Raw genomic sequence first — 15,759 nt, 5'->3', positions numbered from 1 at the left:
AAAAAAAAAAAGTCAGAACACATAACCCCTGTTCTGAAGAGCCTTCACTGGCTACCGGTCGAACAAAGAATAAAGTTCAAAACCCTAACAATCCTACACAACGCGATTTACAGATCAGATAACACCATCCTCGATAACATGCTCCAAACACACAAACCGCAACGCACGACAAGAACCTCAAGCAAACTGCTCCTAGCCCTACCTTCCCTACCATCAGCTAAGCACTCCAACACAAGGAACAGAGCCTTCTCCACTGCAGGACCAAAAGCATGGAACTCTCTACCGGACTTCTTAAGTTCACTCAGACATAAAATCCTTCAAAAAAGAACTCAAAACATGGAGATTCAGACAGACTTTCAATGATGATGTTGGCTAAGCATACAAACACACCAGAGACTCACTGACTTTACCCTGTTTTTCTTGGAATTATGCATCAGCACCCATTATACCCTGATTAGACAATATTTATACATAGTTAGAATTGTTTCCCTCAAATCTCTCTACGATGTTTACGTTATGTCTAGTTAATATGATACCCGTTTTATTGTTCGTTGTCTGTATCAAGTTGTTATACTGTAAACCAGAGAGAAGGCAGATTGCTATTCTTTGGTATATAAAAGACTTTAAATAAATAAATAAATAAATAAAATAAATATTCCTAAACAACTCTACTTTTCAGGCTGTACAATTCCAAACTGATATTCAAACCCAAGGTACCCATGTACATCGTCTTTCGTATACAAATTTATATTCTGCATTTTACAATAAAAAGTTGAACAAAGCAGATTAAAATCATTAGAACCAAAGAAAGTATCCGATAAATGAAATTAAGACTCCATCCACTTTATATTTTCCAAATCCTTAATGCAAACATATTCCACCGTCTTTATTGGCCCCAAGATCTTGTTGTCGCTATCCTAATACTTAAAAATCTATTCCTCTGATAAGTGACCAAAGAGCCAAGTTCTTAACATCCTGTGAAACTGCATATACGCATCCAGTTCCTTAAGATACAATAGAAGGTTCCACAAATTTTGAACTCTGGGTCTACAAGTGAAACTCTTACACCACCTAAAAAGATACTGTACAATTCATGGGTTAGCCTATGTACGTTTTTTATATTTCCTTCTATGCACATAGTTTCTAATAACATAGGGAGGAAAGACATTGCGCTCCATCACTGTCTCGTACAACCCCCCCAATAAAAACGCAACAACCTGATGGCTTAAAAATAGGCCACAGTTTAATAACCAACTAACCCGAGCCCATATAATCATAAGCTAACCCCTCCCCCACCTTTGCCTTGGTCCTCCCCCACCTTAATCCCCAATGGTGGAGCTGCCCCTCCCCCCCTCTTCCTCCTGCTCCGCCTCGAACCAGCGAGAGCAAGCTCTACCGTGAACCTTTGCCCCCATGGTTCTCCGGTCATCCCGTATAGCAGCCCCCCCCAAACTACACGAGGCACTCCCCCCCCCCCCCCTTTTCACCAACCAAATCGCCCCACCCCCAACATTCCAACATACATGGGCTCAGGTTTTCTGCCACAACTGCGACAAATATTGCATATTATACATATTTAGTGAACCTTCCAAAAGTAATAAGGACGGACGGACGGGACAGAAACTAGCGCGCTCCCTTCCCACACGCTGCTCTCCTACACTGACCACGTCACCTGACTCTTGTCCAATCAGGAGAGGTGATTTCAGAACTCTCCTGTAACCGCTCGCTTTCCCCCCCCTCCCTTTCTTTGTTCCTAACCTCCCTTCCCGCCTTGCACTTTCCTGCCTTTCCCCCTCCCCTGATCTCTTAATTCCTAACTCTGCTCTCGCGCGCTTTCCCCATGTTATATTTGTGGCGCTGGATAAACCAGCGCCGCTCACCTTTTATGCCTCCGGAATGCCATACACATTGTGCAAGATCACCCCACATAGACAGATAAACCTTTGTTTTACATTTATTGCATAGAAAGCATGTAAGTCTTAAAAACATAATCACTATAGGTAAATGGAAGTTAGTAAATATTATTGCAAAAATTAGCTGTCCCAAGTATATGATCCTTTAAAATATAGTACAACTTTAAATCTTATCTACTTATTGAATTACTTTTATTTTGTATTAGCCTATAGTAAAAAAGCTAGATTACATTTTAGAAATGTATATTAAACTACCTTAAATCAATAACATGTTATGCTGTTCCTGTTTCGGTTAGGTGCTTGGCCATTATTCACATGTCGTTCTCAAGGTTTTATTTCCAGTTAGGAAAAATAACTTTATATTTCTCCAGCACTTGAAGAACAAACTTTCAGTTCAACTTTCGGCAGAGATCAAAGATAAATTAATTAGGTAACTGAACAGGGTTTATAAAACGGAGGCGTTTAATTTAATACAGTTTACATTTCTGTGACTTAAGCAGAACATTATTAAAACTTTCAAAATCAAATTAATCATCCTGCAGTTCGTCTGATTTATTCCAGCCAACCACCAGACTGAAGTTTCAGTACAAAGAAATTCACAAAGTACTATTAAATATAACAAACTTTATTGATTACCAAATGAATGCTAATTTCATGATTTATTAACTGATGATCAAATGAGGAGTTATATCACTATGAGTACTAGGGCTGCGACTAACATTCAGACATCTAAAAAAAAAAATCACTCACAATAATGTCATATCCAGGCAAAATACATGCACTAATATCTGCATAGAATATCCATCAGTGAGTATAAAGAATAGCAAACCAATTACATACTCTATTAACAAATACATCACCTCCAAAAAACCACCTCTGTCCTTTATGCCAAGTCACCTTGAGTACATTATTTGATGGCACGTTTTTAACAAAGTAGATGAAAGCTGGCAAAACTATACTTGAAACCACAGATTTATCAGAAACATCTCCAATGTAATTCACAATTAAAATCCCAGCGTTTGGCTGCAGTAGCACTCATAACAGAACAGAATTTTCCATCAGCTCTAGTAAACTTCAATGGAGCTACTCATCCATGTCCTGTTTCTGTCACAAGTTTGGTAATAATATTCATACTAACTTAGTAGATAATTGCAGAAAAGAACCAGTTGGACCATCCAGCCAACCAGCTATTCTTGTCCACATTGTCAATATATTCCAGCTGTCAGCCACAGAGTAAGACTGCTTCAGGGGGTTTTTTTTCTCCATTTTGTATTCCACTCTCTTGGACACGAGACCCCTCATTTATTTCATACCTATAACCTTTCCCTATGTCCTAACCACAATGCTTAATAATAATCTAAATAGCTGCATTAGTAAAGCTGTTACCCAAACATCCAGTCCTATAGGTCCCTGTGTCCTTTCCAAAAGGTATCTCACCAGCACTCAACCTTCTGCACCAACTTAATCAATACAAGGAGTGCCAGAAAGATCCAGCTAGATAAGCACTTACATTTCTACTAGGACTTCTAGTTATTACCATATTTTCAGCCTGCTAGACAGATCCAGCTGTGTGGTTGCCTACATTTACACTTAGACTTCTAGTTATTACTCTGCTGTTAATTATGTCATCACAGCCTCCAAGGCTGACCCAACTACAGGGTTACCTGTGTTTTCCGCTAGCATTCCATGTTTGCTATTCATTCTCCCAGCCCCCAGCACTGTTGAATCATTTGAGGAATGCACTTTAAATATTGCTCCTAGGTCATCCTTCCAACTAGCTCTTCATCTTCTTGAGATCTTGATATCTATAGATCTATATATATCTCCTGTCATTGTTCCCAAGTCTACCTCCTCGTGACATGATATCATGACCCTAGCCACTGAAAAAGCTGTTCTTGTGAATTAATACTTTAAGTATTTAAATCTCTCTAATCCTCTTTCCCCTGTCTCTGCCCTCATCTAGAATATATTTAGATTCATCTATCTCATAGGGCATTTGGGTCAGACCCCACACCATTTTGGTAGCCTTTCTAGACAATTACATTTTGCTCACTAACCAGTTTGATATTCAGAAATCCTTTACATCCCAGTAATTAATCCAGAAGGTACAACACAACTGAAGGTAAACAAAAATGGATTCACTAAAGTAAACCATATATATAAATAAAAAAAGGAATCCCAAGTGACCGACAGTTTTCCTATTATAATCCCTTAAAATAAATGTTGCTGTCCCTAACATATAATCAATCCAACTTATATCAGAACACAAATGCAACATAATAGACTAGCAATGTAGTTCTTCAGTTTTCATCCCCCAAACCATTATATCCCTAAAAGCCAGCAAACACTGATAACCGGACAGCCACTGTCATCGTGATGGGGGATGCAGACAAAAGGGTAATGATGCAAATATTGAAGGTTTTTTTTTCAAAGCAGATACAGTTCTGACTCCTTTAATATGCCTTTGGATGAAACAAGGGCAAGGCAGACCTTCTCCAGAATAAATTGTTGAACCGGCCTTGAATTTTCCTCAAATTCAGGAACCTGCTTACCCGCCTACTCAAAAGGCTTAGTATTTACCATCTGTTAAGAAAAACTTGGATAGGAAATTACAAGAAGTTCCTTTCAATTTAACGGATTTTCTTGAGAATTCTTCTTTGCCATCTCATAATCCGAGCTACTTTGCTTGTTTCTTTTGTATTTCTACAAGACAGACAATATTCTTCGTTTATTTTTCCGTAAACATGCAGCATCTTTTAAAGGGGAGTTACCTGACCTTCAAAGGTCTACTCAGGACAGGAGAAGAAAGTTTCTTGCCATGCAATCAGAAGTGTTAGCTCTGGGGGCTTGTGTTATTAGATATCCATGTAAATGTGGAGCGGTATCGAAGGCTGATAGATTTGACTTTTCTGATCCTGCTCGCTTGAGAGTCTTCATTGAGGCCTGGCGTGCTGTTTCCCCTCAACCTACTTAAAGATGACAGTCAGTGGGTATTGTATTAGCAGTGCGCTGTGTAGTTTCTTTTTCACGCTATGTTTGACTTGCGGTCTACTTGCCTTTAGACCCTCCCCCATCATTTCATTAGTATTTACTATCAGCAGTATCTCTCCTCTGTATTTCTTTTCAAATACGTTCTGTATTTGCAATAATGTTAAACTTCAATAAAAAAAAATAAAGTTAAATTGTTGAATCAGCCTTTATCAATTTTGTTACGTATGGTTATTTTCCCACCAGAACTCAAATTTTTACAAAAGGTAGGTAATTTTACTAAGTCAGAGAACTTCTACAAAATAAAGATTGGGTACTTTTAACCTATGAAATAGACTGACTGAAGAAATTTAGGAGTGCATGGAACATTTTATAAAGGGCAATTATAAAATGCGAAAGTCTAGTACAACACTTATAATCATCAACTTTTTCAACCTGCTAAGGATAACAAAAATGTAATCAAACTTCATTAACAGAAGAATTCCAATATATAAAATATTGGTAGAAAAATCAGGTTAGTAGAAGCCAGACTACAGTTTACAAACCCCTCTGAAATGAAATGTAGTGTCAATGGTCCTTTCTGCTCTGCAATCCCATGAGGTCTTGGTCTGTCTGTATAATGGAATTTATAATCTATATTTTCTGAGACTATGACCAGACATTGAAATTTTGGCTACTATCTCCCTCAAGCAAGCATAATACTGTCAGGGGAAAGTGTATTCACTGGTTTTGAATTGGAATCTGCCCGCTTCAGTGCTGGAATTTTGCTTAGAGAGCCACAGAATGAATCAAAGAGTGCTAACTCTACTATAGAGAGAGCCTCCAACAGGGCCCTACCCTTGAGGATCCGGATTGGTCCCCCAAGGGGACTCAGAAGGACTGCTGTGACACCTCACAAGTGTTCCCAGCATAGAAACTCCTATCCGCTCAATTAGCAGAAACAGAACAGTGGCCAGAGCAGAGCGTGGGACCCTGGAGGAGATTAATGTATTGTGAAGTTGTAGGTCTGCCTCCTTTTGAATTGTATTGTCCTTGGAATGAAGCAACTGTTAAAAGACCTGGATTGTCTCGCTGGATTAGATGCAAGCCCTATCCTTTTTATTGTGAAAACCTCTTTGTTACCTGCAATGCTGTTAAGACAGGAGCAGTTTTCTTGCATCTCTTAATAAACCCCTTGATAGTCATCCTGAGACCCAACAGCTCCCTGCAGCAGGTGGACAAACAACTAGCTGCCAAAACAGTGCCAATGTTGGGTGGTCTTCATCCTCAGTTTGGAGCATTAGCCAGTCAACCCTATGGACTTCAAAAAGTTTAGTGGTTATCTGACTTCAGCACTCATTCTGCTCCTGTTTGTAGCACTTTGAAAGGAAAGTACCAAAACATGTTTCACCTGCAAAAAGAAATAAGGCCAAAAAGTTCCTGTGGATTTGAACCAAACAATATTAAGTGATACACTGTGAACCTAGAAGATGTGGTAGGCCTGATTGACAAACTGAAGAGTAGTAAATCACCTGGACCGGATGGTATACACCCCAGAGTTCTGAAGGAACTAAAAAATGAAATTTCAGACCTATTAGTAAATATTTGTAACTTATCATTAAAATCATCCATTGTACCTGAAGACTGGAGGATAGCAAATGTAACCCCAATATTTAAAAAGGGCTCCAGGGGCGATCCGGGAAACTACAGACCGGTTAGACTGACTTCAGTGCCAGGAAAATAGTGGAAAGTGTTCTAAACATCAAAATCACAGAACATATAGAAAGACATGGTTTAATGGAACAAAGTCAGCATGGCTTTACCCAAGGCAAGTCTTGCCTCACAAATATGCTTCACTTTTTTGAAGGAGTTAATAAACATGTGGATAAAGGTGAACCGGTAGATATAGTATACTTGGATTTTCAGAAGGCGTTTGACAAAGTTCCTCATGAGAGGCTTCTAGGAAAAGTAAAAAGTCATGGGATAGGTGGCGATGTCCTTTCGTGGATTGCAAACTGGCTAAAAGACAGGAAACAGAGAGTAGGATTAAATGGGCAATTTTCTCAGTGGAAGGGAGTGGACAGTGTAGTGCCTCAGGGATCTGTATTGGGACCCTTACTGTTCAATATATTTATAAATGATCTGGAAAGAAATACGACGAGTGAGATAATCAAATTTGCAGATGACACAAAATTGTTCAGAGTAGTTAAATCACAAGCAGATTGTGATAAATTGCAGGAAGACCTTGTGAGACTGGAAAATTGGGCATCCAAATGGCAGATGAAATTTAATGTGGATAAGTGCAAGGTGATGCATATAGGGAAAAATAACCCATGCTATAATTACACGATGTTGGGTTCCATATTAGGTGCTACAACCCAAGAAAGAGATCTAGGTGTCATAGTGGATAACACATTGAAATTTTCGGTTCAGTGTGCTGCGGCAGTCAAAAAAGCAAACAGAATGTTGGGAATTATTAGAAAAGGAATGATGAATAAAACGGAAAATGTCATAATGCCTCTGTATCGCTCCATGGTGAGACCGCACCTTGAATACTGTGTACAATTCTGGTCGCCGCATCTCAAAAAAGATATAATTGCAATGGAGAAGGTACAGAGAAGGGCTACCAAAATGATAAGGGGAATGGAACAACTCCCCTATGAGGAAAGACTAAAGAGGTTAGGACTTTTCAGCTTGGAGAAGAGACGACTGAGGGGGGATATGATAGAGGTGTTTAAAATCATGAGAGGTCTAGAACGGGTAGATGTGAATCGGTTATTTACTCTTTCGGATAGTAGAAAGACTAGGGGACACTCCATGAAGTTAGCACGGGGCACATTTAAAACTAATCGGAGAAAGTTCTTTTTTACTCAACGCACAATTAAACTCTGGAATTTGTTGCCAGAGAATGTGGTTCGTGCAGTTAGTATAGCTGTGTTTAACAAAGGATTGGATAAGTTCTTGGAGGAGAAGTCCATTACCTGCTATTAAGTTCACTTAGAGAATAGCCACTGCCATTAGCAATGGTTACATGGAATAGACTTAGGTTTTGGGTACTTGCCAGGTTCTTATGGCCTGGATTGGCCACTGTTGGAAACAGGATGCTGGGCTTGATGGACCCTTGGTCTGACCCAGTATGGCATTTTCTTATGTTCTTATGTTCTTATATCTGTGTGTAAATAGCCAATACTGTCCACTTTGACATACCAGAAGAGTGGCACAGTACTTTGAGTACTGCCCACTTATTTTATGATACCGCCTATTACATATGTAGGAGGACTGGTTCCTCTATAGCAGTGGTCCCCCATCCTGTCCTGGGGAGCCCACCAGCCAGTCGGGTTTTTCAGGATATCCACAATGAATATGCATGAGAGAAAATATGCATGTTATGGAGGCAGTGCATGCAAATTCTCTCTCATGCATATTCATTGTGGATATCCTGAAAACTCGACTGGCTGGTGGGCCCCCCAGGACAGGGTTGGGGGACCACTGCTCTATAGCTTTAAACAACCTGTGCATGTCAGACTGCCAGCAGTTTATAAGGTTGCCATAAATATGACCACTTCAATTTCAAAAGAGATCTTCAATGTGCAAAAAAATAATTAAAACCTCACTGCCAGTTTTAATGGTGATGCTCTCAACCCAAAATGCTATTTAAGATGGCTTACTCATCCTTCTGATGAAGGGAATGTTTGCTCCCACAGGCTAGTCAAGGAATGTATATTAGTCCAATAAACAAAAAATTATAGGTTATACTTTATCGACTTATTTCAAACATTTAAGGCACTACTTTATCCAGTGCTTAAAGCCAAGAAAAAAAAAAAAATCTACCTAACATTTTTCATCAAATCTTGAAACTATAAATTTACATCATTGTTGGCATAGCAGACAGCTTTAATAAAGGACTATTTTCTCATTTGTAACAATGCACACTTAAATAAATATTTTGCTCATCAGTCACACGTACACACAATAGAAAAAATGATGGAGATGTCTGCAATACCAAGAAGCAAACTGCATTTCTAAGCTAAGACGAGAACCATCACAGAAGCTTTAGTGCTTTCTTCCTATGCTTTCGGCCCAGTCACTGCTCCTGGCTCTAGAAGTAGGAGCTTAAAAGGTTTTACGATAGCTATATTCCTCCAAAGTGGCACTTCAACATAAAGTGACTCTTTAAGAGCTCACACTGCAGATTCAAATAATGGCACAACTTAGGGGAGGATAGTGTTTGTTCCCAAGGAAGCAGCGTATTTAATAATTTCAATCATGCTTTAAGTGGGAGCGACCTGTTTATCACCAAATTGTACCACAACAGAAATGTCTATCAAATAGCGCACCACTAAGAAGCCAAGAGATTATCCACCTTGCAATGACTCCTGCTAACGTTTGTTGAATGCACATGGAAGCATTTCTTCTTTGGATCCTAACGATACCTGCATAGGACGTGTCCCGGACAAGTCGTGGCTTTGTTTTCATCTGTATTTTGTATTGATATGGTTTAATCTGGAAAGTTTGCCCTGAACCTTCGGGAAAGGGAGATTATAAACTGAACTGAGTTAAAATAAGCATTATTGTAAGACAACAAAAAGCATTTCTTATTACAAACCCCTTAATCTCTTATCATCTGTATTTGGAGAACTGTAATTGGTTTTCAGTTTCTATTTTATTGTGATCCCTACAGAAAAATGGTCACAAAGTAGAGTTACTGTTTTAATTATTCACCTCAAAAATGCTCTGGGCATACAAAAAAAAAAAATCTTACTTGCAAGAAGCAGAAGTCTGAAAACTGCTAATTTAGATTCCCATAGCTAAATATTGATATTCCAAATTCAGTCAAACCCACTTACTCACTGCTGTTTACAGCACTCTCCCCCATTCCCATCATCTCTCCCAGCTCTCAACATTTACAATTACTTTCAGGCAATTTCTATTAGTCTCACAACCCACCTAGCATTTGCCCACTCTATTCTGCATATTTTATCTACATCATCTCTTGCGCAGATTGTTTTAAAAAGCAATCCAATGCCTCTGCTTGTGTATATTCTGCAATACTGCAGGAAAAACACAGTACAGATCTGGGAGCCTGAAGGGCACTAATACTGCTCCTGTACCTTAAGCATCCTGGAGTCAGATTATTCCAACATACAGAACCTCTGACTGTACATAAAATGTTACATTCATGTTCTTTCTGCTCGCCAAAAGTTTCATTCAGAAGAACACACGTTTTCTCATACTGGGTCAGAGCAAGGTCCATCAAGCCCAGTGGCCAATCCAGGTCACAAGTACCTGGCAGGATCCCAAAATGTCAACAAATTCCCTGCACCTTAATAATGGTTTATTAGTTTCTGTAGTTGGACTCCTAAGTTCAACGTTGTTTTAGAATTTAATTTCATCTTCTTCATAACATGTTTTGTTTCTACAGTTCCAGAGCCTGAGAAATAATGGTAAGTACAGAAAGGAATAAACTCTTCATCCAATGGACAACCATCATATATGAATGACAGTTTACTAAAAGCAAACCCTAATAGTATTAGGTCAAGCTGTATTAGAATGGTGCTCTTGAGAATCGAACTAATATTTTCAACCACCAATTTGTTGTTTTTTTCTAAATGAAGTTAACATGTTTTTTTTGTTTGTATCTTTGAGTTTTATGTTTCTGCTGTTCATAATTTTGCTTTGTAGCTTGGGTATCAAAGCATTTCATTGTTTTTGTTTTCAGGTGGCTAAAAGACACTTGCATGTGTTTTACACAGATTGCAGGACAAATAAATCAGAACACTGAAGACCTGAACTTTTTGTCAATTAAAAAATTGCTAAAGAGCTGGAAATGGTTTCACTTGCTGTACAGAGACTCACACCTTTTCAAGCTTATATGAAGCTCACCTGTCCTTGCTGTACAGAGACTCACCTTTTCAAGCTTATATGAAGCTCACCTGTCCTTGCTGTACAGAGACTCACACCTTTTCAAGCTTATATGAAGCTCACCTGTCCTTGCTGGGGTTCCAACCAATTTATGACTTCATTAAGCATCACTGGTACGTGTAGCCTTCTGACATGCTCGGATTGGTCATTATCTGAAGCCTCCAATGAATTTACTGATTGCTCTTTGCTGCTCCACTCCTGCTGCCATACTGCTGACTTGTTGATTTTTCTTGCCCAGATGCCTACACAAATAGGCTTAGGTTTAAAGTTGTACAGCTGAAGCCAAATGCACTTTCTGAAGACTCTCTGCAAGCTCGAGGACTTCAGCATACTGTAGTTGAACATGCCTTAAAAGAAAAAAAGCAAGTTTTCAGAGTTACTTAAGTTGCTACCTTTACTTTTTTTTTTTTTGGTTAAAAAAGTTTGCCAAAGAGCAATGGGAAAAAAAGGGACTATAAATCTCACAAAATATATCATCAATGAAAAATCATCCAGTAGGAAAATTCAATTACAGATTCTCCCTTAGAACTTAACAGGAATTGCTTTATATAAAGACATGTAGCTAGAGAAACCAGGGAAGCAATCAAAAAACATAGGGGATTTTTTTTCCCTATTTGGCAGCAGTCAGACATTATGAAAAGATGATCATTACTTTCAAACATCAGGGGCTGAAAAAAATAGCTTGCTATTTACCTGACGTGGTACCTGATTCACTAAGCGTTTTTCCCCATATACAGCAAATGGGAGAAAAGTCTTAAGAAATCACCTTGGGTCAGATTCATTTAGTTTCAAAAAAAAAAAAATCTAAAAGTAAAGGATATTAAACCAGTGATAAGAAATTGTACTTCGGTAGCTCCTGGGCATTTCAGTAAGTCAACAGGAATAGTATGATGCTGTAGCTAGGGCAGTGACATAGATCCTATCAGAAACAAGGCAAGATATCACACCATTGAAAAGTTATGCAATATTCATCTTAAAAAAAACAAAAAAAAAAACTAACTTCATGAAGGAACACAGTAGGCCTTACACAGCAATATGGTAGACGATAAAAGCCAATCTGCTCAAACTTTCAATTCTTAACTTTCGATGGACAAACACAGCCTAGATCAGTGATGGTAAACTCCAGTCTTCAAGTGGAACAAACAGTTCAGTTTTCCAGGATACCTAGAATAAATATGCATGAGAAAGATTTGCATGCACTGCCTCCAAGGATTGGAACTCATCATCACTGGCCTAGATGTAACATTAAAAGGGCTGTATTTAAAATTCTGGTCTAGTTACAGTACTTTCCTACTAACTGAATGAGCTCTAGCCTTCAAATTGTCATTAATCTCTCTCTTTTACTTCCCTTGCTCCATTCAATTTATGGTATGGCTAGGAGGAATCCACACTGGAAAATAAACATGCTAAATGCTAAAACCATCCATAGTGTGCAACTTCTGTTACTCAACACACTGTTTTCTTTATAATTTATGACCCTTGTTTATACTACACCCCATGACCCACTAAGAATATATTAGGAGTATAACACACATATTTACATCTCCTGACCAGCAAGGCAGGCAGGATTAAGACATATAGAAATCATAAACCCAGGCATAGAGGGAAAGGCAAGAGCATTACCAAGCACGACAGGGGTGCTCCATGCTGAAATAAGAGAGCACCGAAAGGCTAGGTTTCATAGGAGACTTGCCTTATAGTCTCTGCAGCCCACGCAAGTGGCCTACAATGGCCCCCAAAAGGTAGGTTAGAGAAAAGCAAAGCACAAAAAAATTAAATCAATTGGAATGTTCGATACATTCTCCTCCACAGGCAAAGTATAAAATGTGGGATTCTATACCCAATTTGCTGTGGACAGAAAACATTTATATTATAGAATTATGTTTTTAGGGCTTTTTTTTCTTGCGAGGCATCAAAATGTCTCTGGAAGGTGGTGTAGTATGCTTCATGTTATTAAAAGAGCTCGACAATAAACATTTGCACTGTCTCACCTTTCACTCCCACTTACTGGAGCAATCCAATTATTTAGCTTCGTACCACTGTTGCAGCGCATACATTTGTTTGAAGTAAGAACTTATCCATGTGGTTTGTAAACTCTTTGTTGTGTTCACCAAACAAGTGATATTTTACCTTCTACTCAATGGCATGTGACAGCACAATAAAGCACCCAATTAATATACTGGAAAAGTCCCATAACCATATCCCTTCCTACAAACATATCTAGATAAAGAATGGAAAAAAAATGTAAAAGATAATGGGAATGTAAGGATCTAGGCATCATTGGTGACAGTATGTTGAAATCCCCAGATCCAAAAATGCAAACAGAACACTAGAAACTTTTCCAAAAGGAGTGGAGAGTAAAACAGAACATAATGCCCCTGTGTAGATCAAGAGTGTGCCCACACTGAGTATCTTGCGCAATTTTGGTCACCTCCATCTCCTAAAGGATACAGCGGAGTTAGCAAAGGCTCAGAGAAGGGCCACAAAAATGTTGGAAAAGCTCCCTTATGAAGAAGAGTTAAATAAGTTAGGACTCTTCAGCTTAGAGAAGATTGACAAGGGATATGATTGAGGTCTACAGTAAAGAGTGTAGTACAATAAGTAAATAGGAAATAGTTATTTACACTCTCAATAACACTAGGACAAGGGCATTCCTTTAAGATAACAAGGAGCAGACTTAAAACCAAATTGGAGAAAGTATTTTTTCACTCAATGAACAATGAACTTCTGGAATTTGTTGCTGGAGGATATGGTCAAAGCAATTAATATAGCTGGGTTTAAAAAAGGTTTGGACAAGTTAATGAAACTCAGGTAGACCCACCACTTGACACAAGGAGGGAGCAGCAAGAAATTTAATCTTCTTTTAGGGATTAGCCACTGTCAGAGACAGGATGCTTTGGTCTAACCCAATTTGACACTTCATACGCTCTACTCGAAGCAGTAAATTTGCCAAAAGAGAAAATGTTGCTGGCACAGGAGAAAATCAGGGCAGGTGTGTATACTGAAAATGAACTATGAAAATAGTGTAACCCTACGCCAAAGGTTTTAACACTTTCTGGATGGTTCCTGCTGTCCAGGGTTCACCCAAACTTCAGGGAGTACTGCGTGAAGAGCTTTATTTTAAAAGGGTTACGCGCGTGGCCGGGCCTTGCGTGCACTGCAAACATTTTAGAACAGGCCCAGCCACGTGCCGAACTAGAGGGCCCTGCAAAAGGGACGGGCCGGGGTGCACGGTCTGGGCAGGAAGGGGCGGAGAGTGGACCAGGACAGCACCATTAGCCGCTGTCCCGGGGGAAGCACGCGCGCCGGCAGCCACGCAATTACTTCTGCTCCCAGGGAGCAGCAAGCATTAAAATAAAAAATGAGGGATAGGTAGGGTTAGGTTAGGAGTCAGGCAGGAGAGGGGAAAAGGTTGAAAGGGTAGGGTTAAGGATAGGAAAGGTCCCTCCCTCCCCCTTAATTGAAACAGACTGGGGGGAGGCCCGATTGCATCACCGCGTATTTTGCTAAAATCCCCCCCCCCTGCATGCGAGTCACCCGCACGGGTCTTAAAATCGATCCCAAAGGGCAGAACTCTTGCCCTCTGTAAGGAGAGATACCAAGCGGTATGAGGTAATGCTTGTTTGAAGGGCGAGATGCACATGGAGAAGATTAGGATTATATCAAGAGGAAGTACTTTTCCTCCATACGGAATGAACTGGGGAGAAATTATTTAAGATGCTGTGAGAGGCATCTTCGAGGAGAACTCTCGAGTGAAAGGGTTTTGGAGCTTTAAAAAGTTCTGAAGGTCCTGAAAATTGGGGAAGATTCCTGATGGTCACCCAGAGGGAGAAAACCCCTAAAGGAAAGGGTAGAATTCCTACTGGAGAAGCTCCAGGAAAAAGACAAAAAGGTTTGCTGCTGCCCCAAAGGACTTGGGGAGGAAGTTTGACCACTGAGATTTATTCTACAAAGAAAGTTGAAGTGTTGCCTTTTTTTGATTTTGCTGAATAATCTGTTAACATCTGAAGAATCATCTTGTCAAACTTTGCCTGATTTTCTTTGGAATTACAAAATAAATTCTTGTTTTGGAACCAACTCAGAACATGGCCAGTGGATTTTGTGCTTTTGGTAAGTCTTCCCTTGGATCTTCATCGTTTGTGGACTTCACATGTTCCTAGGGCTACAGCAGTGGCACTCACATCCCTCTGTAGCTCTGAGATTACAATAGCATAGAATGAACTATTACAGGACACTGATTTATTTAAAATACAACAACCTATCTAGTTCAGCATTTTGGTGAGAGAGGGGGAGGAGAGAATAGCGGGAAAAGGGCCTCTCAGAGTTTTTCCATATAGACACGATGTATTTTCAGAGTAAATATCTTATTTTGAGTCACCTGATTCATTCACCAGCACTCACTTCTTACTTGGCTCCATTACACATATGTGCTGAAAGAGCAGACCTCATGAGTAGGTCTAAAAGAACATCACATTTAGGGGCCTTCATGCTCAGTTTTTATTTTATTTTTTTCTGGGAATTTCAATGTTATCACAAAAAAGTGGAAACATGATTGTTGGGGGAAAAAAAAAAAAGTGAGATGTCATTTTTTCCACCGATTTTTGTTTTCATATTGAAATTCCCAGGAAAAATAAAAACTAAAAACAAAGGTCCCTAATCACATAGCATTGGGCAGAAAATAACTATAGATTACATTATTTTCTCTTAGACGTTACTAATAGATACATTTTGAGGAATAATTAGTAACATGTACAACTTGCTTCATTCTCAATGTATATTAGTTTACCTAATATTCCAAAGAATTACTTCATAGAAACAGAGGATGATAGCAAAATGGCACAAAGGCCCATCTTGTCTGCGCATGCTCCCTGTTTCCTGTAATACTGCATACCCTACTCCATCTCTGGCATTAGCCTCATATACCCCCTATCACTAAGGATCCTCCTGTCTTGCCCTC

The 15,759-nt window shown here is 39.3% G+C and overlaps 1 protein-coding gene across 5 annotated transcripts in view; it reads right to left on the bottom strand.

Moving 5' to 3' along the window:
• The window catches only part of METTL15 (methyltransferase like 15), a 241,667-nt gene that overhangs the window by 223,711 nt on the left and 2,197 nt on the right, over positions 1-15,759 (bottom strand). For 3 of the 5 annotated variants that reach the window (XM_029582352.1, XM_029582354.1, XM_029582357.1), the window contains exon 2: positions 10,866-11,149. In XM_029582352.1, the coding sequence (XP_029438212.1) occupies positions 10,866-11,147 (282 nt within the window). In that variant the 5' untranslated portion in view covers positions 11,148-11,149. Of the gene's footprint in view, positions 1-10,865; positions 11,150-11,829; positions 11,967-15,759 lie in introns of those variants that run through there. The other 2 variants (XM_029582353.1, XM_029582355.1) reach the window with 2 other exon arrangements.

Source organism: Rhinatrema bivittatum, chromosome 17 (genome assembly GCF_901001135.1).
Source record: "Rhinatrema bivittatum chromosome 17, aRhiBiv1.1, whole genome shotgun sequence".
Lineage (NCBI taxonomy): Eukaryota > Metazoa > Chordata > Amphibia > Gymnophiona > Rhinatrematidae > Rhinatrema > Rhinatrema bivittatum.
Note: the sequence above shows the minus strand (reverse complement) of the source record. Positions and strands in the feature narration are given on the sequence as shown.